At 40.9% G+C, this 24,567-nt stretch overlaps 1 protein-coding gene across 9 annotated transcripts in view; it reads right to left on the bottom strand.

The window, feature by feature from the left end:
• TSPAN4 (tetraspanin 4) overlaps window positions 1-24,567 on the bottom strand; it is a 418,001-nt gene that overhangs the window by 46,884 nt on the left and 346,550 nt on the right. For all 9 annotated transcript variants that reach the window (XM_041421140.1, XM_041421139.1, XM_041421144.1 and 6 more), the window contains 2 exons: window positions 19,969-20,160; window positions 1,697-1,771 (listed from right to left, as the gene is read on the bottom strand). In XM_041421140.1, the coding sequence (XP_041277074.1) occupies window positions 1,697-1,771; window positions 19,969-20,160 (267 nt within the window). The remainder of the gene's footprint in view (window positions 1-1,696; window positions 1,772-19,968; window positions 20,161-24,567) is intronic.

Below are 24,567 nucleotides of genomic sequence, written 5' to 3'. Positions count from 1 at the left end.
AACCTCTGAAGGGTGAGGATGAACATTCTCTGTGACACAACTGTCAACCTAGCAGCACTGACTGCTTTATGAATAAAAATACTTCATTGGTTTCTTTTCTTTCCTTCATACCCACACATTTACTGATCTATCAGCCTCAACAGCCAACAACAGGAGTTCTACCAGATACTGACTTGGAATATAAGAAATATTTATTTTATTAACCTAATCAGAAACATTTCCATTTATTTCGTCTGTGTTCAGGACAGGTCTTTATTTTAGATCTGCCATTATTTCAGAAACTACTATAATTACTCTTTGTAAAATCTCCTAAGCAGAGGATCTCTTTCATTTCCCAAACTGAATCTAGGTTATCTCCATAATCCCTTTTCATGACAGCTCTCTTCCACCTTTCTCGCACATCTAATCATCTCCATAACCAAAACTCAACATTATATTCACAGTGAGGCAAGTCTGTTATACAATGATATGATAATATTTTCTAAGTGATTTTCTTTCTAAACATAACCAAGTGTTGTGTTTGGGTTTTAGAGGCCCATTGCATATTAAGTAGATGCCTTTACTCCTGTATGAGTTCTGCCAAGAGCTGAGAAGTAATTCAGAATCCAATAATGCATACAAGTAATTTTAAATTGTCCCTTCTACTACAATTACCTGGCAAGTTAATTCCATGTTCCAGCTACAGAATGCTATAGAACCTAGCTCTTCGAAGTCCTTCAGAAGTGCATCTGACAATCACTCACTGGTATGACTAATATATAATCACTTGTATCACTAATATACTACTAATTATATTAATAATTTATGTATTAATGAACACAGTGTTGTTTTCGGGGTTGTTTTTTTTTGCTGTTGTCATTCCATTCTTAAAGAAAGTGTTTACCACTCATGTACCTGATGAATGTTAATTCGTGGTAAAATTTTGTCACCTTCTCTGTGATTATTAAGTTCCCTCGGTCTTCAATTGTAAGGGATTTTTGATTTTGATTGAATAAGTAGGTAGCACACAATTATGCCCTTGTTTTGGATTTTTTAATGTAAGATTTTTTAAAAGAAAAGGGTAAAGAAAATTTAAATAGGCAATATTGCCTGTACAACTGAAGGAACAATTGTAAAATATAAGGAAAATGTGAAAGCACAAACAAAAGCTGTGTTTATTGAACTTTTATGCATTTACCCTGGCTTTCCACAAGGCTCTAAGTACACATGGGCTGCAAGGAGCAGTGTGGAAAGATAATGAATTTTATGCCTTTGCCTGTGCTGAGGACACTTCCTTTTTAATGGTATCAATGTGGCTCTTAAACCATAAACATATTTTTAAAAATCAAACTCACTCTGATGGGTATCTCTTCCTACATGCTCCTAGTAAGGTTTGTTGGCTTTTTTGCCTTTTTTTGTGGGGTGTTTTGGCATTTATTTGTGGGCATTTTTGTGTGGTTTTTGTTCCCTTTTCTTTTGTTAATGACAGATGCACTTGGCAGTATCTGTGACCTTGAGTTGTACACTTGAGCAAGCAAGACAGCCCAGTCCTGCCAGGCTGCTTATGCATTCTGAGAGAGCTCCTTCTGAGAGGAGTGTCTCAAGGAAGACAGAAGCATGATGTGCATACCAAGCCAAGTGCTTCATGATTTATTTATAGGGAAAAGGGGCATATAAATTTGCTGAAGGGGAAAGAAAAATGAAGAATTTGACTTACCTTGTCGGTGTAGACGAAGAACAGAATCACAACAGTGAGTTCCAACAGAAATATAATTAACAGCATGATAAAAAACTGTCAAGAGAAGAAAGGACAGGGGATAAAACAAAAGCAAAAGCCATCAACATCTATTTCAGCTTTTTCTGGAAGCACAGCTAGTACATTCAGCAGATCATGCAGAATGGGGAGTGGGAGTCATATAGTCAGTGGGATACAAAGCTGCTGCAACTGAAAAAGCAGATAACACCACAGTGTCTGGGCACAGGCATGGCTCATTTATAGCACTGGCTTCAGTAGAACAGCCTAAAACCCCACCAAGAGCAAGCCAGTGCTCTCTTTGACAGCAAACCTGGAGGAGTCTTCCCATGCTAAGGTTTCTTTATTTTTTTCCCCACTGGATGTTAGTGATGATATTCAATGATATCCATGAAATCCACAGCTTAACTTCCCACGGCAAGAGAACAGGGCCATAAATCATTAAGTCACAGCTCCTTTCAAGGGTAATTATGGGATCAAGGGGGAAGTGAAAGGTGTACCAAGTTAGCTTTATGAGCAGTTTCAGGGAGCTACACAAATCACCCATGAGTTTCAGGTGAAAGGAGCTGATTTCTACTGAAGACATCAAAGCAAAGATGGGCCACCTCTCTTCTCATAAGCCATAGAACTGCCTAATATCCAGGAGTCAAAAGCTTGAAGGACTGGATAAAAAACTTTTAACTCAGGGATTTCAGGTAGGTTCTATAAAGCCCTCAGCTCTTTTTTGATTGACTCCAGTGACAGCAACTGCTGGCAATGCCAAACACCTCTGGGAAACCACATCCTCTGCATTTTGTTCCCACACTGGATGGATCTGCAGCAGCATCCACACAGCACTTGCAGATTTTAGAGTGAGCACTATCAGAGCATTAAATGAAACTGAGTTTTTGCATAGATAGGTAAAGGAAAGAGCAATTTTGGAAACTTTTTAGGCTGAGGCAAAGGTCCAGCTCCCCATAACACAAAATTCACACACTTAGCAACCTGTAAGGGTGGAATTCTAACACTGAGCAACACCGACTTAATTGGAATCCCATCCCCAAGAGAAAAACGCAATTACTGTCTCTTCAACCACAAGGCTGCAAGCCTATAAAAGTTTAATAGCTACTAAGCCTTTATCAGAATTTCTGCACTGCCTGGTAAGCCAAAACCAAACCTTTGAACCCATGGATTTATGTGACTGAATGGAGGGCAAAAAGTCACAAAGGGGAAAATACTTTTCTTCCCTGGTACAATTACCGTGTCTACAGAAGTCATTGCATTTTGCCCCATGAATCTTAAATTATTTATTTTCAGATTTTCATCACCAGTATTTTCACACCTGCCTGACCCTAATACTGGATCCTATTACTGCCCAGTTTTGCATAACAGACCTCATTTATGCCCATGATCCAAGCTGATTTCCATATCATTACCACCCAACACTGACCTTCTGTATGGCTTTGCAAACCTGTCTTGGTGCAGCTTGCTTATTTTTTACAATTTTAGCCTGCTGCATAGCATTATATGAAACAGGACAAAGCATATCCCTCTTTGCTCTATCTATTTGGCTGTAGAGTACTTTTTTGCTCATCCATAAAAACATCACTTATCCAAAATGTGCATGCGAACACCATTTTCTCCCTGTGAAATTCCCTGGCATAGACAGGATTGCATGACACAATTTCTAGAACAAAGGAGAAAGACTGTTTGCTAACCATTATATACAGTGATCAGCATTTCCTACCACAGGACCTCAGTTTCATCAGCTTATCATTTTGCCAAACCTTAATTGTCTGTGCTGATATATTCTGTGCTTGTTTCTGTCGAAAGGATAAAAGCTTTTGGAAGGACGTCAAAAATAGCACTCCAATTACTTCTAAGAATGAAGCAGAGCAAAGTATCCTATTCTTCCCAGGTTAAATTTCTGGTGCTTTAATTTGAAATCCTCTCATACTGCAGTGTTTAGAGCAGGGGCCTGACACAGTGCAGCTCAATTTCAGGCACAGAAATTTCAGCCTTTTGTCTTACCCAGCTACAAGTGGATGTTGTGGAAAAGTTATTTGCTTTCAAGAGTCTGAATTTCACACATCATAGAGATGAAAGGGCTCAGCAGCTAAAGCCTGCAAATCGTACACCCACATGCTCACACATGGCCAGACAAGACACAAACCATCCCACAGATCTTTTCTGCTTCCGTGGTGCCTTTCTGCCATCTCTCCAAAGCCAATCACCTTCAGCCCCACTTCACAGGACATGACCCGGAACAGGGGGTATGTCCAGCAACTGGAATAAAACTTAGGGACCTGTTTTTCCTGTTCTCTCAAGAAAGTATTTCCTCCCTACTCGGCATGCAGCATCATGGAGAGAGTACAGATGAAGCCAGGGAGTGACTGCAGGAGAAAGGCTACCCCAAGTGAGAACACTTCTTAACAGCAGACGGGGAATGGTTTGGCTTAGGATATGGTCTGGCTACAAGTTTTAGAAAAACTGGACCTACAAGCAGCAGACAATCCAGGCAGGAGACACTTGTGGACACGGATACCCAGGAGGAATGAGGCCTTTGAGAGGATGGTGGCCAGGGGAGGACCCCATGCTGGAGCCATGGAAAAAAAAAAGAGCAAGAAATAAAGAGTGGCCATAAAAGAAAACCATCCTGCACTGATCCCCATATGTCACAAATAATAACACATGTCATTATTTCTTAATACCAGGAACAGCAATTAAAATTTCATCTTAATTGGTAACAAATGCAGTGAAATTTCACATCTCAAGAGTATTTCCCCCTAGAACACCAACTCTGCTAAAAGCTACCAGCTTCAGACTGGAGCAGAGAGCTGCTCCTGCCAGGTGTGCCACTGTGTCCAGTGAAGGAGGCTGGACCTTCTGGCAAGACCCTGACAATGCTCCTGACTTCCTCAGGTCATACTAGAGAAATAGGCATAACTATGACATGAGAAAAAGATGCCAAAATTGTGGAGTCAAGCACTCAAAATTTAGAAAATATCAAAACAAAAATCCTCTCAGTGATGGTTATGTATCATGCCTAAGTCTTTCCCTACACAGACTGAGAGGGCCCTCCAAGCTGGGAATTTGGTTTCATGCACTGCAAATCTTGGAAACCATACAGTGAACCAAAACTAATGTACATTGTTCAGAAAACGAAAACATAGATAAGGATTATCCTTTATCTCTATAGAAAAATATTTTGGTTTTATATAAAAGTATAGAGCATCTAATTCTATCTTTATTAACATTTGGAAGCATTTACAGAGCCCACATGGCTATATCACAGATAAGTAACAAGTATTAGGAATCCCCATGTGTGCAGACAGTAGAGACCTGTGCTGTATCTTTCATTACAAACGTTAATTAAGTGAGATCAACCTCAGTGCGGAGGCTTCACACTCATCACCTGGTAAAAGCTCCAAGCACTTGCATGTCAGCTCATCTGTCATCCCCCTTCTAAAGAAGAGCTGTACCTGAACCCAAACCAACACCTTGGAAAGCAGCAAGCAAGGCTTCAGCCTGTGCTGGCAGCAAAGCAGGCCCTGCACACTGCAGCACGTCCTGCTATTCACCAGAGTAAAGTGCAGGCATGGACACGTGCACAGTCTGCTCCTCTAGCCCACAGCACCTTCCAACAGGTCATTTTCACTTCCATCCTCAGTATCATCCCAAAGAGAACGATGCCCAATCTGGGGCCAGACCCAGCTTGGCATATACCATTCAAATTCAGAAGGAAGAAAGATGAACTCACTGAAGGTTCACAGTACCTAAACCCCCACCACACCTGCTGGAAACTCTCACCGTTGCTTTTCAATGGAGTTCTCTCACTGTGGTGATAAATACTGAGAAGAATAAAACTGAGTTTTGTTTGGTTCACTGGGGCTGTAGGCTACTGGTATAATAAAGATTTATGCATGGAGAAACAACAATCCCAAAGCAAAGCATTCATGTGAAACTCCATGAAAAAAGATTAATCTGACCTTGTACAGAGAAATGTTTTACCATACTACTTGTCAAAAAGTGGGATGCAACCCAGCAGAGGTTCAGTGGAGAGGTCCCTACTGCTCAGCTTTTCATAACTTACACCTGAAATAACCCCACAGAAGCTTTGATGAGGAGGGAGGTAAGGTAACACCCTTCTGTCTGCCCCTGCTGATTTCCAACCCCTAAGAAAACAAAGGCCAGTTTCTCAGCAGCTACCTTTACATCCTACAAAGCCTTTGACTTTCCCACAGATTCTTATTAAAGGTGTATGGAAAAGGAAGTATGCAACTGCTACCAAACCTACACCATGGATAAGTATCACCCTCCTGCTGTCACAGAGAAAAGTCTGCTAGAGGAGAGGAGGTCCCAACTTTCAACTCCATTCCCACTGGATCTGTACCAGGCTTTTGACTCACTTCCAGTTTTGTTCATTCAGGCTGTTGATACCAGGAGAATCAAGAACTGTACCCTGTGTACATCACTTAAAGCACATTTCCATTGCTGCTCACACAGGCAGAGTACAACAAGTTAATTGTATTTCCATCCCAAACAAACAGGATTCCCTGGTTTCTCAGATGCTCCAGACACTTGTCTCTCAGCATCACACACTAATACACATAGGACTGGGTCATCTTCCCCACTGCCTCTCCCTCACAAATCTTCTCAATAGCAGGATCATGTTGCTCAAATTGCCCATCTCTCCATGTCAGGAGTAGCTGACCTTCTCTCAGTCTTTCAAAGGCAAAAGTGACCCAACACAACGAAAATCAAGGTATGATTGTCTTGTTAGCCTCCTAACACTTTGCTGTGAGACTAAATGTGATATTTTGTATCACTTAAATGTGATACAAATGACTGCAAACTCCAGACTGCTCTGTTTCCACTGCTTGCTGAAATAATGTTTTATGTTTTCAGTTTGATGGGAGACTGTCTCAGAAGCGGACAGCAGGATCTCGGTGTGCCAGACCTGTTTCTCAACTTAGCTTATGACAGGAGACAGAAGCTTCTTGCAAAAAATTATTCAAATCCTCTTCAACAAACATGATAGTAGTGGGAAGACCCAAGAGCCAGCTGTTTCTTTTGAACAGTGATACATTCCAAAACAATTTTAAAGTTCATGGCCTAGCAAATATATTGCTTACACCAAACTGCATACAAATTAGCATAACCTTCCTAAAAAACTGAACAAATAACTTCAACAGACAGCCTGTGCTGTTTTCCATCACATTTAAACAGCCTGCAAGGTGAACAGTTGGGCTTCTTTTCTGACAGACACTATGAAGTACAGTGCATGAGCAGGGAGGTGGCTCCTGGAAAATGCTCCAGTAAAGTAACTGCCCTCCACCTGCACCAGCTCCCAGGAGGAAGAGACAAAAATCCAGAAAATTTACAGCCAGTCCTTCCTCTGTAACATTAACTGCAACTTTGGTATGGTGATGATATAAATGATACAAGCATTTTGCCTTTTAGTCAGGTTGGATTACCAAATCCACACTAATCATCTTTAATTTCAGTATTACATTTCACTTCCTAATGAATCCACACCCCAATAGAAGAAATTACAGACAATTCTTTCGGGTAAGATAGTTGGTCTTCATAGCCTGGAAGGATTATTAATTAGTCTGCCTGGTCCTGATGTGTACATATATAACTTTGGTGTTCATGAATGAATCAGCTCTGGCTGCTGGAAGACAGAGTCTCTCAGAAGGACAGAAACACACAGAGGGTATCAGTGACCTCTTGGGACTCCTGGTTCAACCCCTTCCTAAAAGCACAGTCAGCTACACAAAGCTGTACAGAGCTGTGCCCAGTCACCTTAGGAGCATCTCCAAGGATGAAGATGGACAGCCACCCACAGACTCACTGGATACCTTTTTCCAACACTTGACTATATTAATGATAAAAAAATAATAAAAATATTTCACATCTCTAATTGGAATTTCCTTTGGTTTTAACCTGTGCCTGTATCACCCCTGTGAATCCTTCCAAAAGCTCTGAAATATTTCACATCTCTAATTGGAATTTCCTTTGGTTTTAACCTGTGCCTGTTATCTCTTGTATCATCCCTGTGAATCCTTCCAAAAGCTCTATTTTCCTTATATTGTACTACAAGGAGTTGAAGACATGAATAAAATGTACTCCCTGCTTTAATTTCTTAAGACAGAACTAACCCAGCTCTCTCAGTCTTTCCTTGCACATCATGTGCCCCACAATCACCACAGTGGCTCCCCACTGGATCCCTTCCCTTCTGGTATTCATTTGTCTCTCCTACTGAGGAGCTTTAAATTGGGTTAAGCACTTTAGATGTAGCTTGTTCTTATTCTGAGAGAAGGTGTCATTGCTTCTGTATGTCAAGAAATGTAAAGGAATGTGGGACGTGGTATAGCCCAGAAAGACCCAATTACTACATTTATAATTTTATTCTGATTTGAGACAAAGGTGTATTTGAAAGATCTCTGCTTGATTTTTAGATTGTAATTTGATATGAACAGAAATACTGTCAAAGGTAACCTCACGTCCTGCACACATCCTTCCCTTCTCTTCTTATCCTATATGTAATACTGAGGGTGTAAATAGTATCTGTCCTTTTTGAATAAATTATGTCAAACCTTTACCTCCTGGAAAGAAAATGAGCTTTATCCCTACTGAAACCAGGACACCTAGAAATTCACAGAGCTCAATTTTAAAGTCAGAAGAACTTAATGTATTTTATAGGAGCCACACTTTACCATGCTGCTGAAAATTTATAAGTTTTCCTCAAATTTAATATGCTTTGTCATTTTTCTTTCATTTTATAATGGGTTATAATATTTGTATTTAAATATTATTTAATGGATTGAGTGAAGATATCTCATGACTATGGTTGGCACTGTTAAAATCTTTTATCTTCCTGCAGAAGTGTAGCATCTCCATGCCCAACCTCATTATGACAACGGAAGCATCAACAAACTTTGATGCATTAGTCGAGCATCAAAAAGGGTAACACTGTCAGAGGTTCTGAATGCTATAAACTACTGACAAATTTACTGCATATTCCACACTTTGGAAAACTTCAAGCCACCTAAAAAAAATCTGCATCAATGCCACAATTGCCACTGAGATACTGAAAAAAAAGAACTCCAGGTACTGGAGAACCACCCACTCTTTATATAGGTCCTGTATTTTTGCCATTGTTGGATCTGGCTTTGTAAGCAGAGCAATATGAAGTTCATCCTCAATCATTTTCAGACTTCCCAGAATAGCTTTTTAATAACATATTGGTACTTGACTTTTACAGAACAAAAACTCATATGGTACAGATTTTGTCAGCACTCAAAAAAAACCCAATGAAACTTTCTTCCACTTTTGAAAGCAAAAGTGTTCAATCAGTATCAGTAGTTCTCACAAAAAGTTTGATTTAACATAATTCCCTGAAGGCATCTTGATCTGATATATTAATAGGGACTAGGAACATTACAAAAGATTCTCTTTTTTCCTTTTAAAATTTCCTTTGATTTTCTTTTCCAAGGTACTGAGCAGGGAGAGGAGAAGAGAAGAGAAAGTGCAGTGGAATTGTACTTAGAAGTGACTTCCTCTGCAGCCTGGAAGACTTGTACAGAAAAAGACACAATAGTGAACAAGAAATGACAGGACAGTGCCCAGACCTCAATAATAACTGGAATTACAGTCAACAAAATCCCAGTGTATTAATCCCCTACATGAGCTTCAGAGCCAAAGGGAAAGGGCAGTTTGTTTCCACCAATTTCCATCACAGTGGATTCTGATTACACATCCCAGTACCAAAGGTTTTGCTGACACTTGGTCTGAGCACTCCTTTCGTTAGTTCCATGCACTTGCTCCTACTTGCCACTCTTTGCAGTACCAAAAATGCTTCCTTTCTGTCCACAGCATTTATACTCCTTGAATACTGGAGGGTTTATGCTCCCATCTGAGCCCTCACTCCCCCATGTTGTGCATATTTAGCTCTTTAAGTACTTCTTTGGAAGTAAATCTCTTTAGTCTCACAATTATTTTTTTCAGCATAAAAATGATAAGTTTGCTCATAAACTGTAAAAAGGCAGTAATGTATATGAGCAAACTCACGGACAGAAACTCCATTATGTAAACGTCATGTATCTAAATTTGGTTCATCAGCTATTATTCTCTGGAAGCCTTAATGGCTAATTCATTCTGATTGTGACAAAGTCTTTCATGCCTTATGCCTGCTGGATATACAGTACAGCTCTGTTTATGTTTGGACTATGTATTTTATGAATGTGCAAAAACTCCTGCTGATCAATAAAGCTCAAAGAAATCTGCAGTAATTATTTCTGGGAAAATATACAACATATGCAGCCTTAACACATTAACAATGTTTCATTTTAGTCTCATTACTGCTTTCAGTTGGAATCATTCAGTCTTACTGCATTAGTGAGAGTTGAGAGACCTGATATTCCCATACTATGCATCAAAGGATTTTAAGTGGTATTTTATGACATCTCTAGTATTTTTTCATATTCTACAAAAACTGACTCAAAATCAATGAAGTGTCATCAAACAGCAGCCAGGTATCACTCTCCAATCACAACAGAGGGTGCGTGTAGGCCCTTTAGCAGATCACAGATTCCTCAGCACTAATAAAGGTCTCACTGGCCTTTGAGTTTTATAAGGGTTGCTTCATTTCTTCTGCAAAGGTGTGACATGAACTGGTGTGATTTTACACCAGTCAGGAGACATACTCATCTTACTTGTGAAGTATGAGTGGATGAGGAAAAAAATAAAACATCAGAGTAGCTCTTTCAAGTCCCCATGCCACTCCACTCATGACAAAGCAGCTGCTTGAGCCCATCTAACACAGGTAAGGGATACAGCCAATACAACTAAAAGGCTCTGGCTTGGGTTTAATCCAACCTACTCCATCTGTGATAATGCCATGCAATGTTCTTATTTCTAGGAGTGTCAAAGCAGTGCCTAGAAACTGTGACGTATGTGTAAGCGAAGGAGATGGTGAGAAGAAGATAGACAAGGAGAAAATAAAGGATAAGGTAGAGTATTTTGTCTGTATTTAAATTCTGCTCCTGGTTTTACCCCCAGTTTGGGGTTCTAAAATGTGCTACACAGAAGCAGTTGCACCAGATGCACATATGTCAGTCTTGCAGTAGCTTAAAAAAAATGAAGAAGCAGGCAGTGTGGCCTATCTAATTCTGCCTTTTAGCTGGTAATACTGAGGGTCTGAAATATGTGTAACATCAAATCAACTCTGGCTGTATCTTGTGTGGCATCAGTGATTTACACAAACTAGCCTCCATTTCTTTACCTACTGAGTTACATTTTTTTGAGGTTCAGGTAATTCTACTCCTTATAGAGAAAGAAGTCAATGTTGCTCTTCATTTTAGGTTGCATTACTAAGGTGGTTAAAAATAACAAAAGAATGATTGGGAATAAAAGCACACATGCTGCTTTACTAAGCCTATCGTGTTCTACCCAAGGAGATAATCTTATTATTATGGAGAAAAAAAAATAGTAGTTACGCTCAAAAGTGACATGACTGTCTGGGCTGGCAAGGAGCACACAGGTTACCTGTCATTTACTTTCAAAATGGGACTAATTCTGTTGTCTTTCAGCTCTTGCAGGTGATCCTGTGTCTGGATCTGGAAATGGCTCAGAGCCAGGTTTCTTTTGAAGAACTTCTGGCACATGAGAGTTGTTTGAATGCTGAGACAAAAGATGGGAGAAGGGACGCTTTGTAGGTGACAGGAGAACTCAAGCCTGCACAGACTGTCAGAGAAGTTGATATTGCTAGTAGACTTTAACCAATAAGGAATTAGGAACTCAAATACTGATAGCCATTTAGACAAACATATGAATCCTTCAGCTGATCTAAATTAGTACAGATCCCCTGACTCCTGCAGAATTTGGTGCTGCCATACTCTGAGATGACCACAAAGCAATGTCTTGGCACTACAAAAAGAAATGGGGACATTGGGGATATGTTCTTCCCTGACCTAACAGGCTCCACAGGGAAGTGAAACCAGTCTCCAAGCCAGTCAGAGTTTCTGGATGACACTCTTAGCTGTATGGTGTAGTTTAGTTAGGTAGTCCTACAAGGAGCAGGTAGTAAGACTCAATGATTCTTATGGGTCCCTTCCAACTCAATACTGTATGCTTCTGTAACTCAAAGCTCATCAGGCATTAATGGTAATGCACAGTCTGTATCACAAAATTAAATGCATTCTATGAGGTAAGCCCTTCCTACACATCGACCCTAGGATCAAGTCTAAAACCAGGAGGGAAGGAAACTTCATTCTTTCTCTCCTCAGTTCCCAGATTCTTTGATTAAGTGCTCCCAGAGCTGAAAAAAAGAAGGGAGAAAAGAGAGGACTCAGATTCCATCCCCTCACAAGTTTCAGTAGCAGCCAAATGGAAGAAGCTAAAAACTGAAAGACTAGGAGGAGCAGATTCTTCGCAACAGAGACAACCAAACTAGGGGAGACTGGTGCTCAGTACTTACAGTCCAAGCAGGCAGCAAGCTGGAATTTCACATGCAACACAGCACTACACAGAGGAGTGCTATACATCATGTATAACGCTCTCAGGCTGTATGTACGGCATCTGTCATGTCTCTGCATTACTTGCTTGCTGCTGTGACTGCAGCCAGCATTTTCCTGATTTTGCTAGTTTGATTGCAAAAACACCAGCTCATGTGCTAAATGGGAATGAAAATCTAGTGCTTGATCTGTAGCATTAAATTACTGAGATGAAGTCATTTACAGGCTGTTTCTTTCTCATTTAGTTGCTTTGAAATAAATTCCCTGTCACCAATGAAGTTTCAACTGTCAGCTCTCTGGATCCAGTGATACTGTTGAAAACAGTAGGGTTTTTTAGTTTCCTTTTCTTCCTACTCATTAACTTTTTCCTTATTTTCTTTATGGCTGTTTCACTTACAGATGAGCTGGCTGGAGTTCAGAAAACTCTCAACACTACAGCACAAAACACCATGGGCACTCATTTTCCCCTTGGACTGTTCCATAAATGAGATTCTTCTGATATCTGGATAGTCACACAGCATCAATGCATTCCACAGCTGGTCCTGACCTAATATCAAGTTTTAATTCTCATTTTATTCATCCCAGCAGCTGTGATGAACTACTTGCTTATTAACACAAAGTTATCATTTCAATTAAACTGAACACACAGATCTGCCTGTTAATGATTATTTTCCTTCCCCTTCTCATTGTTTCAGCTTTTCTACAATAAAAATCAGGGTTATCACAAATCAGGATATATCAGAATAAGGGGAAGTGGGTGTATCTAAGCCATTTTGTTAATCTTCTTAATTAACACAATTTTTTTAATGCTTGATGTTATGTAACACACCCAACCTTGTACTTCATAAGAAGGCAGCTGGCTTCATATAATCAGGGAGAAATCAGCATTTTGTCTGTTTCAAGCCCTTTCCCTTTTCTAATTTATTCTTGTGTAGGTCAAGTGTGGAGAAGGATCCTTTCGTCCTCTACCTCTTTTGACTAGATTATTGGCCATGCTGCATCCCAGCCAGAGCAAGAGAATGTGTTCTTGGAACCAAATCACTGGAGGGAAAAAAAAGTGCCACAAAATCGAAGGGTGAAATAAAGAACTACCTATGAATCTTATCTCCTGTTAGGACACAGGTTATTATTTAAGTTTCAATTTAAGTTTCAATGTCTGGAAACATTGTATCTATACATGTGTGTTGTAACAACCAAATAGAGACTAAAATCTTTCCTTCACACAGGACCCCACACTGGTTTTTACCAGTATTCCTATGACCTCCTGGACCAAAAGTAATTCCCTATTTGCAAAAACATATGCTCTAGACCATGTTCACAGATTCCTTCCAGCAGCTTCTCTAAATGTTCTGTTTCACATCTCACTGAAGGCAGTGGTGCAGTTAGGCTGATCAGCTCAGCTGGGACAGCCTACAGTGTCGCCCATGGAAAACAGCTAAGTCTACCAATTATCATTTTCAACAAAACAAAAAATTGAGAAATAATTTTGCTTTGGGAGATTTAGTTTTCATTTGGACACAATACATATGATAAAAGAAATCAGAATTACCATTACTATTATGGAAACATGGACTAAATGCTTTTCAAAGGTCACTGAAGCACACAGGACGGCTGGATACATTCTGATATAATCACAAAAAGATGATTAAGGCACTGAGTTGAGATTTAGATAATTTGGGTTTGCTCCATGGCTCTCTCACAATCTCCCAGTGCAACCCAGGCAAGGCACTTAGTTTCACTTTGCTGCAGCTCCCTGTCTAACGAGAATAATAATATTTTCCATTTGTCTTATCTAATTAGATGGTAAGCTCCACTGGTCAGGTTCCTCTGCTTACCAGGAGTTTTATACAGAATGAACATCCTCATGGGCTGCCTGCAGGGGATACTGTAATACAGGTAATAAATTATATAACCCATCATGATTTAAAGTCAGGCACTGAGACTTTTAACCTGGACTATCCATGGAATAATGAATGACCTTTTTCAGGGCAAGCATACAAATATAGATACCTGCTAAACACGTCCAAAAGGCAGAGAATTCAGGCAATTTAGCTCCTCAAATATAGATCTTAGGCAATTAACCTAAAAGATAATGTTTACACAGACCCTTAAGGACCAGCTGGGTCAACATCTGAGCACTGAAGTACTTCATCAGGCATAAATCTCTTTAGCATAGAGAAATGGTCTGTTCAGGTGTACCTACAGCACCTGCCTGAAGTCAGCACTATGATCAAGCCACCACAACTGATTTTGTGTTTGAGTGGCAGAACAAAGTGGTGCCTCAGCTCCTGCAAGGACCTGCCCTCAGCAGAAAGCACAGTGCAATGGGGTTAAGAGCACACAAGCCAAACATTTTGTTAAAATTCACAATGATGGATATGGCTAGCAGCTCTGATGCGCATCAGAACTGTATGCCAATTCCAAAGGGAGCACCAGCAAAGATGGAATCCTAACTTGGTATCAAGATAACCCATAGAGATTTGCAGTACAGCTACATGATCCAGCAATGCAGGATGAAATACCTATGAAAAAACATCAATGGAAGTCCCTAAATTAACCTTCTCAAGTCAGACTTCCTGGCTTATTATCTCTGTCACTGGTTCAGGACACTGACACAACTCAGCAGAGCAAAGCTGCCATTTTCTAACTACAGCTGAGTTTGTAGCAGAGGGACCTCAGTCATACAGTCTTGAGCAACAATACTTGCAGAAATGTTAAACAAGCCTTACTGAAGCAGGAAAGCTATGTTTGTCTACTTCATTCAACAATTTGCATCTATATTCAGATGTAAGATTACATATACCAGGCTGCATACTTATCTCAAGAATGCCTGTTGCTTTGATTTCCTTAGGGAAATCTAATAATGGAAAAGTTTCTCTTCTTTCACATTGTAGCTGGAGCAAATAAGAATCAGTGCAAATACCCATTTTTTGTTCACTGACATCTTAGAATGACTGCTGTAAAATTCAGCCTATCTATGTATTTTTGCAGAATGCATAGAATGGTTGATGTTTCCTTTTATTTTTTTTTTCTTTACACTCTTAGATTATTCTATTTCTTTGAATGCAGAGAAATAGGAATAGGCCTGTTTCTTAAAAAAGACTAAGGAAGCACTGACTTTACATTTTCCTGACTATACATTGCTACTGAGTAAAGAATATCTGCAGTGGACACCAGGTAATTCCTTTCAAGTCAGTAAATCTTGAAGCTTTAGACTATCTAAACTCTCAATTCAGAGACTTAATGTGGATCCTCCAGAATACTGCACACAGCTGTGCTCAAATCTCATTTACAAACTGAAATTTACTTCTGCTTTTGATCTTCTTTTCCCACTTGTATTCTACTTCTCAAACCACTTGGTCTGCTCTCCCTTCTTTCCAAAGTCATTGGCAAATGCCAGAGGTAAGTAATTACCAACATTCACACCTAACACCACAGCAGCCTAATACCAACGAGCTTACAGGTGTGCTCTGACAAACCAATACAAATGTCATATGTGCAGAACATAAAGATACATGATCAGAGTCTCATCTGCTCTGCATCTTAGTGTATGAAATGTAAATAGGCTAAAATGTCTCTATGATACTGCTCACTTTTCATTCACTCAAACAAACTCTGGGGGAAATCTCATCCCTTGTCACATCATCAAACAGTAGCACTACTCCTAAGGCAACACTTTCCACAAATATCCTGTGTCTACCAGCACATAAACTTCTACTCCTCCAGTGCAGGTGGGCTGAGCTTCCCCCAATTCATTTTAGTATCCCCAGAGTGCTCCATGCCTCCTGCACTATCTCAAATGTCTTCCTCCAAACTGCCCACCCCAGTAACAGCAGCACGTGCCCTCAGCTAGTAACTACCACAGGCTTTCCTCCTTCTTCTGCTTTCAGGAAGCAGAGCAAGAAGTGCTCCTGCTGTACGGGAAATTTGTCTTTGCAGACCTTCCAAATCAGACTCCCAACAACCCTACATGAGGATGAGATGCACTATGGGAGATATGAGCAAGCTGAGGCCCAAACTGCTCTTGGTTAAACCAGGGATGACCATGTAGTTTGTGCGTTTAAAATGCCCCAAGTGTCTTCAAGGAGATCTTAAGGGTGTGATTTCAGAGTGGGTTGCAACAGGAACACAGTACAGGCAGAGCATTCCCATCATCTTTACTACTGTCTGCAGTCATACTTAACATCCCAGGCTTTCTGCCAGGCTGTGTGGAGCCAAGGAAAAGGGGAGGTCAGTGAAAACTGCTACCCACTCAGAGATACACAGCAATGCTTTGCTCAGTGGAGTGATGTCTGATCTCACATATGCAGGATATAACGTAAGTACCTGCCAATCCACTGTGATAACATCCCTAGGTATTCCCCCAGCTTGGTTTATTCCACTTTCTCTTTCTTTTTTTTGTTCACTCCGAGCCTCACTTCCTCAGACTATTGTACAGAGACTGCTGAAACACACAAAGTATGCAACATTCTAGCTCCTACTTCTTGCTTTCCTTTTCTTTGCATTTCCACTAATAACTTTTCCATGCTTTTAAGCCCACCACAAATCTGTTACAACTGCCTGCAAACCTTGTTAACTCCTGTCTATCCCAGTTCCCTAAGTTTGTTCAATGCTCTGAGTAAACCTGGTCTAGTGAAAGGTGTCCCTGCTTATGGCAGGGGAGTTGGAATTAGATGATGTTTAAGGTCCTTTCCAGCTCAAGCCATTCTGGAATTCTAGTGCTGGGGCTCCACACATATCAGGAGGTGAGGTCAAATTACTCAAATGCATTATCTAGGGACTAGTGCAACACAACCAAACAGCCTTCATCTTCCCCTCTTAAACATCTGTGCAAACAGACTTCAGTTGCTCCATTTCTACTTTCAAAGCTCCTGTTTCCAAATGGAATAGAACATTACAAGAAATTAGCTAAAGCAAATGCCTCACAGGAAGATATGGCAGCAGCATCACACACGAGCTAGACAACTTACTCCATGAGTGGCTGTCACACTTGTGGCAATGCCTTCTGGAGATATAAATTCAGTTCCAAAAGCAACCTTAGCTACTTCTAGGAGCAAGGCCAGATGTTAAGTGGCAGCCAGGGAGATGTTGAAAGGAGTGTAAGGACTTGATCCAGGAGCAATTGTTAAACACTGTGTGTGTCACAGACACACAAAGCTGGAAACACTTAGGAGCTTTCCCTTTACAATTTAGATGGTAAATCCTATTGCCAGCCCGCTGCAACAAAACAATCCTCTTAAAAAAGCAGACAGGGCATTTTCAGGGCTGTTTAAAAAACCCAGAGATATTCTGGGAAGACATAATTTTCATTGTGGAGGAACACTGTTGTCGGGAACATCTGTGGAATAAGAAAAAGACAAGCAGACAGGGCATTTTCAGGGCTGTTTAAAAAACCCAGAGATATTCTGGGAAGACAATTTTCATTGTGGCGGAACACTGTTTTCGGGAACATCTGTGGAATGAGAAAAAGACGAAGGAATGTAGCAACCACACACCTTAAGAGCAGCCCTGGTTTGATATTTAGCAATTTCTTGAATGAATTTGTTTTGCTGTGTTACACAGAAAAATAGGAGGACAAAAGCAAATGCCCCAGCTCTAAACTTGAAAGCACTTTCAAACACAGGTGAAACAGAATCAGCAATATGGGGAAAGGAAGAGTAAGGACAAATCTGCACGACACGGCTTTGCTCCTAGAAACAGGAGCTGCTACCACCATCCATTTCTCTTCCAGAGACACAGGTACAACAAAAATCAGCTCAGAAGAGCTCAAAAATCTCCCCGGTGTTTACTGACAGTGAGAAAGTACCAAGGCAATGCAATGTGGAAAGTTACTCTAGACCAAATGAAAACTGAATTCAATGTGGACTAATGAAATTGTATTTCAACCCTCTACAGTTGAGCTTATTCAGAATTAAAGTAGCTATAATCAGCTCTAACATAACTCAATTTTGAAGAAAATTGAGTAAAATAGAGGCCACACTGAATAGCTACAGTACAGAAAGGTAAGGACAGGCAGACAGAGTGAAATGTGGGTACCAAATCAGATCAAGCTTCCCCATTCTCCTGTGCAGAGAGCTCCTAAATGAATTTGGATTCCTTTGCATTACTTAACTTGATCCATCAAGTACAGCCCTTACGCCAGGCACTGAGGGACACTGGGTTCTGAGTGCTGTGCAGTATGCCAGCAGAAGCAGTACCTGCAAGCGTTTCCATCTCCCATGGATGCCCAGCTGGGGGGGCTGAGTGCATCCACCCTACCTGGGCAATGATGGCTGATCAAGGGAGTCGCTGTCCTTGCCAAAGGGACAGGTGAAGGCCAAAGAACCACAAGAGGTAAAAGCCTTAAACTCTTCCAGTACTGAGGACTGCCTGCCAGATCCTGACCTGATCTGGACACACAAGCAGACACTGCTCACTGCTGTCACACCCAGGCTAGGCCTTCAGGAAAGCACAAAGTAGGTGATTAATTTTGCACATATAAGCTATACCATTAGACTTTGCACCCTGTGGGCTCCTGCTGTATTGGCATTGTAGCTGTAATCCATTACATCTGCCTGGGCACACACTTCCTCCACAAAGTGTGTATTTATAGGACTGTTAAAAATGTCAAGGACTTTCAGCTTCAGATACTGATTTCAGCCTTCCCAGTTTAGATTTTCACTCACATAACTGCCTTAATTTCCATTTATATTGTTCCTTTTAGTTTCAAGCCACATACATAGCCTTTACTAGCCTAGACTGACTAGTTCTGACTGCCTAAAAATCAGCAGAAATAACTGATTAAGGCAAGGGCCTGGAAAAAGTCCACTATTGAGGCATGGAATCTCAGTCACTTAAGACATTTGGGGGCTTGTGTGCCTTAACTCATTCTGTAGTTCCCAGGGAAAAAAAATTAATATGTGAAGCACAGTAAGGAACAGCCTTTTACAGAGGCATCACCAGATGACCAGCTGAACCACAGCTCCTCTTCACTCGGAGGTTTCCCAAACTCCATGGTGAAGTCCTAGACTTGAGCAGCAAGATCACCTCACTTCCTGGTCCTCAGCAGAACAGGATGCCAAATACACACTAACACCAACTACAGAAGGTATTCACTGCTCCTGAATTTCACCTTTGAGTGGCATCAAATTGCATTTTGATAAAATACACCAGAGATGTGGCTCAAGCTTCTGTGAAATCATGGACAGCTGGCACCTTATTAATCTTTGATTTCACAGCAGTCTCCTTGTGCTGGCACCTTTGCTTCCTGAAATCTCAGCTTTTAGAGAGTTAATGGCTGGAAAAACCAGCATTGTCAAACCTGACGGTCTTAATTTTCAATTTAAACCAGAATCAACCTGTTTCCTGCCTGCATTGATGTTTTTGCCCAGGACTTCAGATAATCAGTGCCACTAGGGCAAACATTTGGAGTGGATTGCTATCAAACCTGAGTGAAAAAGAATTTAAAGATATACTACAAAAGATGTCTTCGCAAAACTCTTCCTCTTCTCTGAAGAGCTCAAGGAAACCTCCACCACCACTAACAATTCCCCCCCTGCAGGTCTCATCCTCCATGGACACTGTGGTCAGGAATGACCTGCAGCTCCTTGGAGCGAGTATCAAAGCCTGTTTCACACACCACTCATGTCTCATCTGTGTCAAGTAGACAGCTTCTGTTGAGATGCAGGTCACTGCAGCATGCATTGCAATAGCACCAGCATCACAAGACAGCAAACACTGCAGCAGCTCAATACTCACACTCAGCAGGAGGCACTTGTTTTCTTTGATGGCACCTATGCAGCCCACGAAGCCAATGATCATGACAAACGTCCCTGTGACGATCAGCAGGTTGGCAGCTGACAGGGACGGGAAAGAAGAGGAGAGGGTGGCAAAGTTCCCTTGGGTAACAGCCAGCCAGATGCCTACACCAAGGATTCCACAGCCTCCCAACTGGGAAAACAAAGAGAAACAAAGAAACTCAGTTATTGTAGCCAAGCACTCCCAGATAGGAAACCATCTCAATATGGCAGTGGAGCAAACCAGCAGCTGTACCTCGTAAGAAATTATTTCTCCTTATGACATTTTCAGTAGGAAAAACAAAGGAGAAAGAAAAAAAACAAATACAGAGAAGTCATCAGTAAGATGCAACACTCAAAAAGCCACAGTTTTCCTAAATCCAAGACACAACCTCCAAACCAGGTCTTTTGCTCTCTAGTTAAAAAGCAGACGCTAAGTAAAGGATAAATTCCCAAAGGGTCAGCTCTTGAAGGGATTGAAAAAATCCCAGTCCTATTTAGGTACTTTAGAGAACTGCCCAGAATGGCTGAAGCATTTTCGATTCCCCGTTCTTCCCATCCCAATACACTGTCTCTCACCCCTGACACATGCCATAAGCAAACCTTGCCAGAACATACCCCTGCCAGGACACCTCATACTTCTTAGTTCCTGTCTAAGGTCAAGCCTCTCCTGGAAGCAAGAGAGCATTTAGAACGTAAGGCAAAGAGGATTTTGCATCATTATTGAGTCACACAGCACAGCATCACTTAGGTTTCTTTCTTTCCTGCCCTCCCTTTAAAATAGCCAATTTTTATTGAGTTTATAATTGCACTTTATTATCCAAATCAATTAAAGGCTTGGAATGAAATTGTGTTCATAGAGTAGTAAGCCAGACATATGCAGGAGCATATCCACTAAATACCTGCATAAAATGGATGAACATAAGGCAGCTCATGAACCAGGGAAGGAAAAAGATAGAGCTAATCCTGGGGCAGAGCTAAACCTCAGAAATGAAACACAGAGGAGAAACACAAAAGCCAAAGCAATTTCTTATACTAATTACTAAGGTTGTCTCTTAATACCACTGAATTCCTCCCCAAATAACAGGCAATAAAGGCAGCTGTGTTTTAAGGCAGCACTCCTCACCCCAGCTGCAAACCAATCTGTTTTGTTCAGAGCTAAGGAACCAAACTATACCTCACGTCAGTGTACCTGAGCTGCACTAACCTGTGCGTCTCCACTGAGAGAAAGCAAATTCCAAGACACAGGGACTCAAATTCCCTCATTTAGGAGTCTTTGCATATTGCAGGCATCCCCACGTCACTGTATTGAACCTTTCACAAGTACTCTCATACAACTGCCATGAAGGGACCTGCAACACTGGAAATACCTCCTCTCTACTCCCACTTACAGAGCATGATTGTTAACACTGTCTAAAATTATTAAAGAATAATAACCAAGGGAGAGGAGGGGGAAGAATACCAGGAGAAGGTAACCCACAGAAAATCATTTAGGCTAAAGGAGGGGATATAAAGAAAAGCTATCATCATGGCCTATCATCAACATATAAAGGAAAGCCATCATCAAGTTAAAAAAAAAAATGGAATCACATAGAAACAAAGTCCCTAAAGAGAAAATAAAACTGTGAAGTTCTACTGAACAGAACAGCACCAAAGGAGATGTATAAATACCTAAGCTAAAACCAAACTGGTCAGAGTGCTGAAATACAGTCAGGAATAGCACTAAACTGGCTGAGGAATGGGATGGAAAGCAGAAGTGCTCTTCTGCCTCTTCAGCTTGGTGGATGTTCGCCTCAAGATCAGCCTCAGAGCTGCAGGCACGGCAATTGTTTAATTGCTCAAACAGCCCAATTAAGCCTAATGGAGGCAGATGTCCAAGAGCAGCAGAGCCATGACCTTGCAATACATTTAGCTCTTATCTTCAGTTCTTTGTTCTGAAGCAACAGCACCAATAAGAGGCAGCTTATTTCATCACCTTTCATGCTTCCCCTGCTGCTACACTGCTTTAAGTGGTACCAGTACCTAAAACCATCACTTGTATTGCAGGAGGTGGGTCTCACTGAGGATGCTGCAAAGGCAAGACCTGCTTGCCTGCTCTTCCATCATCCACTAAATTCTTATTGATGCTTAATGCTTGAGACATTGTTGCCTGGATGTTTGCATTCAGCATCTTCTGACTCTAAAGTCATTCTTGTTTGCAAAAACTGGAAATTCACCAGTGGCACAAAACATCAGAAAACCAGGACACAGCTCACGCAAAATGCCATGACTGGGGCTGTAGCCATTTATATCAGGGATGAATATTTCAGGTCAGCTGTTCAGCAGGAGTATCTCACTACACTGCCCTTGATTCAGAAATACTCTGCTCTCCAGCAGCTCATTACATGCCTATTTTTGAAGAGATAATGCACAGCTCTTCCTTAGGTTGACTGACCAAACTTGAAATGTACAAAGGAATCCTTTGAACATTAAACCACCCGGCTCAAACTGGATTTCATAATGTCAGCACACATTACTGAAGACTGCTCCACCTTTGTTCAGCTCTGCTCCTTTTCCCACACCAGAATATTTGTTCAGAGTCCCCAAATAAATTTACTAAGCTGTCACACCAGGCACACCCATGAAACAGAGGCTGTCCTTAGCTCTACACTTAACTGCTCCTTAAAGCCCCCCTTTTTCCCCAAGGAGCAAAGCACACCTGCAAGTCTCCATCCAGTGGTCTTTTAACACTCAAGCACCTGGTTAAGGGAATGTTTAAAGAGCCAACACCCACCAAGACAGCCACAGGAGCCTTTCCAACAATAGCCGAGTATTTTCTATTTCAGAACATTCAAAAAGCTTGCTCCTCATCCCCTCTGCCCTCCATTCTGAACTGAACTACAATGTAATTCCAGTCAGAGACCCTGGCATTAGAGGCATCACATTTACTTATTCTGGATCAGAGCCAAGAGAAAACAGTTGTAGCTGGCTCTATGCTGCATGTCTGTTTTTACTTCCTCCTCTTGGTATGTAAGGCATAGATCATTTTAAACAGTTATTTACGATGTTCCCTCTCCTCTACTTTTTCTCTCCTTACCCCCCATCCCCAACACCCAGACCTTTTTTTGGGTCAAAGAGTGTCAGAAGCATAGTGAGGAAATGAAAAGTTTTGACAGTTTTCTGGGCTTGCTGATACGTGAAATTAAACAAAAACCAAACCCATTAACAGGGCTAGTTTTGACAATTTGGGGGCTTCTGTACAAAAGTGATACTGTCACGGTTAAAAGAGAAACCATTAAGACAAAAACATTAGAGAGAAGTCTACAGCTTGAACCTGATCTGCTGGCAGCCAAATTAATACAGACCTGAGAGTCTGTATTAACTCCATTTGGTGAGTGCAGAGTTGACTTTAAATTAAAAAAAAGAAAAGGTTCCTTTCAAAGATGCCAGGCTACTGACAATAGCATTTTTTAAAATTCCCTTGTGAAATGTTTAATACATTATTTCCCTAATTTTTTTTTGATAAAAACTTTCTTGCAAGCAAGGCAGCTCATGGCAAAATCTGAAACAAAATGCAGTTCTAACTTTTTCCCAATAAATGTTGCGTATTTTTTGCAAAGTTTTTTATTCTAAGATGAAAACAGTGAAACACCAGAAGAAATACTGTTCCAGCCCTAAAATATAGGATATTTGAGTCAGGTGTTTACTCCTGGAAAGACCCCAGTGTAAATCTTGAAAGGGCTGTTTGGTGCATCTGTGCCTGAGCTGCAAAACTGTGAGTAAAAGACAGAAGCAGTGGCTTCTTTGCAAACCCTGGGCTTTGCAATTTGCTGTGGAAGTAGCAGAATATTCTACTCAAGACAAATTTCTCACAAATTTATAGAGCAGAGTCAAGCAGTACAGCAGGTGTCTTACTCTAAAAGCAGACATTATCCGTCTCTTCTTCCCCAAGAGGTACACAGAGGCGTGCACTTGCTCTCTTGGCAAAAAAGCTGCCTATAGAATCAGATCCTCCAAATTGTTCTAATGGGCTAGAAAATAAATTATTCAGGCTTCAGTGACTACATTTAGAATTGATCTTACAGTATGATAATCAAAGTAATCCCAAACAGCCCTGGATATATGCTTGTTGGTGAAGAAAATTATTCTGAAGTTACAGCTACACACTTAAAATACTGCAGGAGAAATTGACTCATTGTTCATGATAATGGTGCTGGCGTCTTTAAGTGGGGTTTTTTATTGGTTTTATTATGTGGAAAATCCATCTAATTGAGGTTTCTCGTATTGTATCTGATTAGGATCTACTCATCACACTTCCTCTTGTAGCCAAAAAAACCCCAAACAAACAAACAAAACTTTGTGCGTTAAGAAATTCACTGATAACAGAATCCAAATGGAAGATATGACCAGTTCCCTTGGAGGATTTTTTCCCCCAGTCTCTACATATTTAAACTAGAAGGGCTCTCTCAATCCCACTTGCATGAATATGCCTCCCCCGCCAAGTACGGAGTGGAAGTATACAGTGAAAAAACCAGCACCAAAGGATCAACAGTAGTGATGTGAACATTATCCTGCAAATGTT

This window comes from Onychostruthus taczanowskii, unplaced genomic scaffold (genome assembly GCF_017590055.1).
Source record: "Onychostruthus taczanowskii isolate IOZ18803 unplaced genomic scaffold, ASM1759005v1 scaffold69, whole genome shotgun sequence".
In the NCBI taxonomy this organism is placed as follows: Eukaryota; Metazoa; Chordata; class Aves; order Passeriformes; family Passeridae; genus Onychostruthus; species Onychostruthus taczanowskii.
The sequence above is the reverse complement of the archived record's forward strand: the minus strand, read 5'-3'. Positions and strand labels throughout refer to the sequence as shown.